Source organism: Rhamphochromis longiceps, linkage group LG8, assembly GCF_057381845.1.
Source record: "Rhamphochromis longiceps isolate RC_006_pf linkage group LG8, R_longiceps_female_GT1.1, whole genome shotgun sequence".
Lineage (NCBI taxonomy): Eukaryota > Metazoa > Chordata > Actinopteri > Cichliformes > Cichlidae > Rhamphochromis > Rhamphochromis longiceps.
In genome coordinates this window covers 18,525,408-18,533,559 of record NC_140564.1, presented here as the reverse complement: position 1 = coordinate 18,533,559, position 8,152 = coordinate 18,525,408, and the positions used below count along the sequence as shown (strand labels likewise).

The following is an 8,152-nucleotide window of genomic DNA, read 5'->3' as shown; positions in this document are numbered from 1 at the left end:
GAGACGGAGTACAGGGGAAGATGACAGAAGCGACAGCATGAACTTGACAACACAAGACACACAGACATAAACACATGAAGGGCAAGGGAGGCTTAATACAAGGGTAATATAATTACAAATGAGCTGGAATAACTTATTGAACCTAAACAAACAATAAACATCAAAATAGACTAAACACAAAACACTGGGTCGCACGACCCAGGACCATGACAGTAGCAAATGCAGATGAGGACTCCACCCAGCTATGTATCTGTCACGGACCCGGCTCTGGGGACTCGGGGTCCGTGGGCAGTGGGGACTGTGACTATTATTGTTATTGTTGTTATTATTATTATTATTATTATTTGGTGTGTTGTCTGCACTGCGTGTGTGTGTGTTTTGCCTTTCTGCTGTGGCCAAGTTACAGGCACCTTCAGCCCTGGGGGCGTGGTCTAACTTGAGGGCTGGCCACACCCGAAGTCCTGGCCGCACACCTGCTCCTCATCTGGGCTCGTCGGGGGAGCTATTTAGATGAGCGATGGAGCTTCCACCGACGCTGGATTATTGCGTTTGACTACACGTCAGTCTTCAAACAAGTCAAGTGTGAGTGTATGCCTGCTGGGATAAGTGTTAACGGCTGCCTCTATTGTTTTCCCCTCAGGAGGAGTGTGGGACGAGAAGGAGCAGTGAGCACGGGGAGTGCAGGGACACTGGGGCAGAGAGCACTACACGGGGACTTTTGGGAAGAAGACACTACACGGGAGTCTGGGAAACTGGGGATTTATTGTTGTTTACTTCACCACCTTGTAAATAAACACTGTTGCACTGAAGAGTCCGGCGTTTGGGTCCTATTTCCCCATCTCCCCACGGTCTGCCAGCCAGACCGTGACAGTATCATTTCAAAAGTTCTAGAAACTTCCAAGAATTAAAAAAGACAGTAAAACTGCAAAAACAGTCATGAATAATTTTAATTGTCTTTTAATAAGACCAGGAAAGTGACAGTTTTCTTCATGTTCAAGCAATACAGTTCAGTACTAAAGACAAACAATGTGCATCACTGATAAGTTATTCTCTGGGAAAGTTACACACAAAGCCTTCATAAAAGAATCAGCATGTTTTCTTTTTCCATTTTCCACTTCAACTGCAATAGTGGCTGCACCGATTTAGCCAAAATAAAGTTTACAATAGTTTAAAATAAATACAAAAAATAACAAGGACAAGACAGTCCCCTGATCCTTCAATCACCGTTTGGTAAACTAAACTATGTGCACATGCCAACATCAAGGCATATCTTCACGTGTCACATTCTTATAATGCTGGATTTCATAACTACCAGAACTACACTGCAGGTGCATCTCTTTGTCAAGTGTAGCTTGGCAGCTCAACGCGGACGTGGAACATGCCTCAATTGTTCAGACCGTGTTGGCCTCGCAAAATGAAAACTTGTGCATGTCATTGCTTAAAGTAAACTTGAGGTGCAAGCATGAGGTGCAGACATACAAATGCAAATCTTTAAACAGGTTAAAGCTTTGTAGCAGGTAGCCATAATCAAGAATAGCAGAGATAAGTAGCCCTCAACTTAATAAATTATTCTTCGCACTTTTCGTGATTATGTGAAACATAAAGAGCTACATTAGAAATCAGCAAAAGCCTGTTTTAATTAAATAGGGAAAGAACGCATGTGCTGAAGGGAGGCACGTTTGTTGACAATGTCCTCTTTCTATTTTAGCTCCAACTCCAGCCCAATGTAAGACTGAGAAGCAGCAGGCCCAGGGAGAAGCAGGTTGTGGAGGCAGAGGCCTTGATGCTCTGAGTCCAGACTTTCTGTGCAGGCTGCAGGCTTCTGTAGACGTTTGTCATGAGTGGTGACATGCTGTTGTTGAAGTGCAGTGTGGTGCTGAAGAGGTCAATCTGGTCATGAGACATTTTTTGTTTCCAGTTAACTCCATGAACCACTATCAGGGCATTGGTGCTTGCAACAATGACAATTAGGAGACACAAGGAAGAAATGAAATAACACCTACCAGATCTTTACTGACTTTAATTGGTTCCTTAAAAACGGTCCAGACCACCGCCTCATTACAAGCTGGGGTTGTCAAGGATCCGAGGTAGCGGTAATACTTAGTGCGATCCACACCAACGAGCAGGTCGTCCAAGGAAAACCCGGCTGCAATGGAAACTTTCTGGCCTGAGGACAGAAACAACATGAAGGAACTATAAATTACAGAATTTAGAGGCAGAAACAGGAGAGGAGGTTGTTGGGTTTTTTTGGTGTGTGTGTGTGTGTGTGGGGGGGGGGGGGGGGGGGGGTTTACTAAAAATGTTACCTTTTTGTGTGATGTTGGCCAAGTAAGAGGTCAAATAGCGCCAGCTTTGTGGCTGGCCAGTTGAGTTACCTGGCATTACCTGCAAAAAAAGTTTATTTTACATTGTCATACCCATCTAAGATGTGTAAACAGTATACCAACAACCCCCCACCACCACCCCAAACACACACACACACACACACACACACACACACACACACACACACACACACACACACACACACACACACACACAACAATGACAATGCAGTGATTCCAAAACAGAATAACACAGCAGGCATTGCATCATCTCGTGCGCTGCTTCTCTCACCTCAATGAAGAAACCAAGAGCTGCGAGTCCGGTGGAGTCTTTGACGGCTAGACTTGTATTCCCATTGTAGGATGACTTGCTGTTCACAATATGCAGCTGGGAAAATTCATAAATTCATAAAGATCATACAGATGTTTGTTTGTTTGTTTATTTTATTTATTTATTTATTTTTACAATTTAACATGTACAAGATAAATGTACAAAATAAACGTTAAAAAAATCTGTACCTCCATAGGATAGCGCTTTCCATCTACTGTATGCTCTGCGCCGGGCACAGAGGAGCCATTACCCCAGTGCAAGTGAAACTGCAGGCTGTCGTATTGCTCGGACAGGTCCCCTCCTGAAATCTTAACTCCGCTCTTAAGGGTCACTTTGACTGGAAGAAGGAGGAAAAACAAAAACATGGTGAAGTTACACCTAACCTGAAAGAAGTAAGAGGAAATGTTCAGGTCCAAGGCAGTTTAATTGTAGAGAAGAGGGGGGCGCTGAAATCCAAGTAAGACATGTTGTCTTTTTTTTCTTTTTCAAATTATTATTACTATTATTATTATCTAAAAAACACGAGATGACACTTTTGTGGCCTTACACCCGGTGTTTACCTGTGTCGCCAGTATTTTCTATGGATGTCATTGCGGAGGTGTTGTCATACTTGAAAAAAGTGAATTCAGTCAGTTTGTCGTTCGGTGTGGCTGATGCTGAGACGATGTTAATGGGTGACTGTCGGCTGCCGCTGCAATACTGGGGGGAAATTCTTGGCCAGGTTGTGTCATCTATAAGCAGAAAGGGCACATAAAGTCACCGGAGAGCGGTCACCCAGTGGGCAACATGGAATAGATAATGGAGATATTGGGTACTCACTGCAGGATGGGAGATGATAACACCAGGCTAGATAAAAAAAAAAAAAGATGGGGTTAAAACAGGACATTCAGATTCCCTTATGTAGACAAAAAGCTCTTAAGTGAATACATACCTATAGAGTCCGATGCGCAGTGAGCGGTGGGTAGGACGCACACAACAAACGCAACAACTTTAAACCACTCCATCTGAAAAGAGCAAAAAGCCACATTGTTTAGAATCGCACATATTTTAAAAAAAAATACATTAAATTAAATTAAAATACTTTGAAAAAAATGTAAAACACAGAAATAAATGAATGAATTTATGAATTAACATGTTGCTGTATGGAATGACAAATTTACCTATATAAAAACTTTCACCATTCAATTCTAAAAATTAACTAATGCTAAAATTTCAAATGCTGCAGTTAATAGAGAAAAGAATGCAACAAATGCAGGTTTCTAACTGTAGCCACTTCACCTGAGCAGCACAGTGTCTTACCTTTGATGCACCTGTGCCTCCGTTCAGCCTGTTTTCAGATGCAGCTCACCTCACCCTCCCTCTTTTTATTCCCTCAGTGCATCCTGCTGCTGGCTGGACACCGCCTCCATGTAACATGTGAGTTGGTCTTTATCTCTCCGCAATAATTTCGCGGAAGTACAACGGAGTATTAATGCGACATTAAGAAAAAAAAATACATTATCGATCATTTTGAGAATAAAGTCGAAATTTCGAGTTTAAAGTCGTAATTCTAGATTACACTCGTTATTTCAAGACAAAGCGGAATCGCACTTCAGAATCGGTTTGCGTAACAAGAAAATAAATACTTTTTCTTTTGGCACATTGACAAAGTGTAGGTGTCATTATAAAAAGGTGAAAATATGAAGAAAACTGCACCTTGGGCAGACGGAAAAAACACACAACTTTGGACAGAAAGGTTACGTAAAGGTTATTACAGCCTCGTGCAATAAATATGGTGCATGTTTTATAACAAGACGGCTGATAAATTTAATCCAAACAAGGCATTTTGTAAAGGGTACAGCAAACTTTTTCTTCAAAATAGTTTCGACTTCAATCTCAAAATGATCAAAATGATCGTTTTTCTTAATGTGGCCTTAATACTGTGTCGTGATGATTAATGATCTCACTTTTTTCATTTATTGTTTTACACAATCAGGAACTGTTTTGTTTTTGTTTTGTTTTGTTTTTTTGTTTTTTTGCCTGTCCCGTTTGGCTCTTTTGCCATCAGAATTGTTGTCTAAAGGCAAAGAAAGATGCCCAACGGATTTACTTTACCAAATTGACCATCCCAGCCTTGCCGTAATGGTCCATTTGATTCACCTTTTATTGTTTATTTTATTTTCACTTGCTGAATACGGGACAGACTTGACTGGGGGAAAGAAGGGGAGAAAGAAAGAGGGAAAGAGAAACAGCTGAGAAGAGGAACGGGGGAGAAGGGCAAAAAACAAAAACCAACAGAATGAGCGGAAAAAAAAAAGAAAAAGAAAAAAAAATGCATATATCGATCACCTGGATCACTTGTTGAGAAAGAAAAAAGAAAACAAGCAGAAGAGAACAAGAGTAATAGAATAAACAACATCACAATGATATATGGGAATATGACAGTAAATACTAAATATTAAACATTATTGTGCAGCACATAAGATCAACAGAACACAGTGTGCTTTGAGGTAGGAGCCAAAAAGGGTGTCGTTTGTGGGTGTGATCACCCGTGTGTACACCTGTGAGCATGGACGCGCTTGTTTTTTTTTTTAAAGGTTCCTTCATGTAATGATCTGCTAGAGGGTGTGGGGGGGGGCACAGCCCCGTCCTCCAGGGCATGAAGCAGGTATGGAGGAGATCAAAACTCCAGACATCCAGAGGCCCCCAGAACACAAGAGACCAAGGAAGACCAACAGAGGGGCAGCTGCGCCACTGTCCCAGTAAGAGCTGAGGAGAGTCCCAGATGAGGGCTCACTCAGCAGCCGCGGAGCAGAAGCCAGGGGGGGTTGCAGTGACGCGCCCGTGAGCTCCGCCGGCAGCCAGCTGTGCTTGAGTGACCGAGCCCCACCTCCGAAGTGGCCCGAGCGAGCCCCAGGCTCCAGGCCCCGATAAGCAGCCACCAAGGAGTGAGCCGGTGTGTACCTGGGCGCCCATCCCCAGACACAAGTCCGCCACTGGCAGGGGAAGTGGTGGTGGGGGGAGATAGGCCTCCAAACCTTGGAGGGCCTGAGATGTCCCCAGAGAGGTGGCGTCTGATACCCAACCTGACATATAGACACAGACATACAGGCACACACAGATACAAACATCCATTCCCACCCTCATGCTCTCATATGCACTTACTCCACACTCAACCAACGTGGAGACAAACATAAAGAGACGCTGTACACACGATCACACTCCCCAAGCGTACTCTACGAACCGAGTCTAGGTACCCTTGCCCCTGGAGGGGGGAACTGCACCTAGACCCAGGTGGTGTTACCCTTTTCCCTTCGGTGGGGAGAGGCAGACCGCCCCGACTCCGCAGCAGCAGGGAGGCCCCACACTCCAGACCGCAGTCGGATGGCCAACTCCTCCTCCTAGCCCCCTGCTCCAGCAGGCCGCAGAGAACGGGGGTGGAACTGTGCTGTGAACAAGAATGAAAACCGTTTGACAAAGAGGGAGATTGTTTTATCATCGGGTTTTTTTTTAAATCATGTTCTATTTGTGTTTTCGTGTGATTGTGTCGATTCATGAATAATAAGACGATTTAATGCGACTCACTGCTAAAACAACATATCAGTCTTTGCCTTGGTAGGACTGTTCCTAGACACCCAGTAGACAATTACAGACAGCATGCTTTCCATCATTCAGGAGCATTTATGCTTTCCTATGTTGATCTGCATGATTTTTTTTTTCTTTTGTGTTTTTCTTGAAAGGTGATAGGTGTGAATGCATGACAGTTAAGTGCAGGTGACAGCTTGGGTTTTGAGTAGCGATCCATCAATAGTGTTTTCAATGCCAGCAGTTTTGTTTTAATTAAATGACAAACATTGCAACTAACCAGAATGCTATGTGGGTAATTACACTAACAAGTAATCTTAGATCTCTGCTACAGTTTCTTCTTCTTGAAAGATCCTGGGAAGCTGGTTGAACACACAAAGCTTTGCAATACGATAGACGTATTGATAGACAGTTCGAGTGTGTTATCACCCATCCAAATCAGTAACAGGAAGACAGCAGCATCTGATTGAGAGTCGTTGCTGTCATTAAAATGGAATGTTGTTTTTTTTTTTTCAGTTTTTCAAATTTCCCACAACCGGTTTTTAGTGAACACATGTGACGCTGATATTTCCTGCATACATGTAACCAGGAACCACAGCAGCCTGTTTGTCATAGCTTCACTCTTCTGTCAAGACTAATCAAAGCCATTCAGTTCACAGTTATGCCTTGTGTTAATAATTATTTCATAATTGGTGAGACGGGGATGTTAGAAAGCAAAACCTGATTCATCAGCTCAAGCCACCTTCTTCCATTGTTCAATTGTCCAGTGCAGACAGTCCCATCAGCAATGTAGGTTCTTTTGGTGGTCTTACACATTTTATGTATCTTGACCAGCTTTTCATGGTGGCATGAAGCCAGCATATATGTTTCTGCTCACAACTCTGATATCATCTATGATGGTTGTTCTAATAAATCCTGAAGCTACTGTTTTTTGTTTTTAATTTTATATATATCCAGTTTCTGGGTGTGTTTTGAGTTTATGATATTTTAATGGCTCATTGCCCATTTCAGCATCATAGAATATGATGTGGCTTCTTTCAGCTTTTGTTGGATTAAGCATGTTTCGACCCGTGCTGGAAATTATGACTTGTTCTATTCATTGAAGGGAACAATGTAAGTTTGTAGTTTTGATACATCAAAATATCAGATTTAAACTTCAGCGTTTTGTTGCCAGGGTGTTGTGAGATTACGAGTCAGTGTTAAATGCATCATTTAAAGCCGCAACACTCAGCTGCCTTAATCACTGCCCGTGTGTTTTTTGTATGTTTGCTCATATATGGAAGCATATATGGATGTTTTTGGAGGAAGTGACCAGCTAACCTTTGCAAATGCTGCCTGCTCAAGTGTTTCACAAACTAATTTATTGCAGTCCATTAAACACTTGGGGATCTGCGTGCATTCTGAACTTTTTGTGAATACCAAATATATCATGTATATCTGTGTTTTCAAGATCCCTTGAACAACTTGTTCAACTTTGTCTTTGCTAAGAGGTCAAATAACAGTACAGTCCATCACATTCTTAGTGGCTTTATAGATTAAGAATAACCAGCAAAGAATTATTTATAGACACAAGTTATGGTCATAGATTATCTCTTTAATTTATGGGCAAGCACTTGTCAGAGACCCTATATATTTCTGAAGCATGCACTGAAGTTAACATGACTGAAGTACCTCTAACACTTGATTTTGAAAATTCACAGGTGGTTGATGTGTCTTTAAATGTTACATTTTTCATTTATCTTCCTCACAAGAAATCTGGAGGAAGCAAGGCAGAGGGGAAGTCTAGAAATTTAGACTGTTGTTCATGCTAAGTTGTTCAGTTTTACATTTTGATGAGATCAAAAGAACATCTTATGAAAATTCAGTATTACTCATGATTAATTTGATCTTGGGTTTTAGCATAAAGGAAGTCCTTTGTTTAAAAAAACAAAAA

The 8,152-nt window shown here is 42.0% G+C and overlaps 1 protein-coding gene across 1 annotated transcript; it reads right to left on the bottom strand.

Moving 5' to 3' along the window:
- Positions 1-951: 951 nt before the first annotated feature.
- Positions 952-3,978, bottom strand: LOC146663479 (carbonic anhydrase 4-like). The gene is made up of 9 exons (XM_085416283.1): positions 3,955-3,978; positions 3,587-3,659; positions 3,475-3,501; positions 3,216-3,386; positions 2,844-2,992; positions 2,617-2,712; positions 2,307-2,385; positions 2,004-2,167; positions 952-1,890 (listed from the first exon to the last, which is right to left on the bottom strand). The coding sequence occupies exons 2-9, from the start codon at positions 3,657-3,659 to the stop codon at positions 1,705-1,707; spliced, it is 945 nt and encodes a 314-aa protein (XP_085272409.1). The 5' UTR covers positions 3,955-3,978; the 3' UTR covers positions 952-1,704.
- Between the last annotated feature and the right edge of the window lie 4,174 nt (positions 3,979-8,152).

What these genes read in the sequence shown, in the direction of transcription:
- LOC146663479 (XM_085416283.1), bottom strand. Translation starts at nt 3,659, where the DNA reads ATGGAGTGGTTTAAAGTTGTTGCGTTTGTTGTGTGCGTCCTACCCACC. An exon ending in GAAAGCGCTATCCTATGGAG is followed by an intron (nt 2,713 to 2,843) that starts GTACAGATTTTT and finishes GAATTTTCCCAG; the next exon opens with CTGCATATTGTGAACAGCAA. An exon ending in GGCCAACATCACACAAAAAG is followed by an intron (nt 2,168 to 2,306) that starts GTAACATTTTTA and finishes TTCTGTCCTCAG; the next exon opens with GCCAGAAAGTTTCCATTGCA.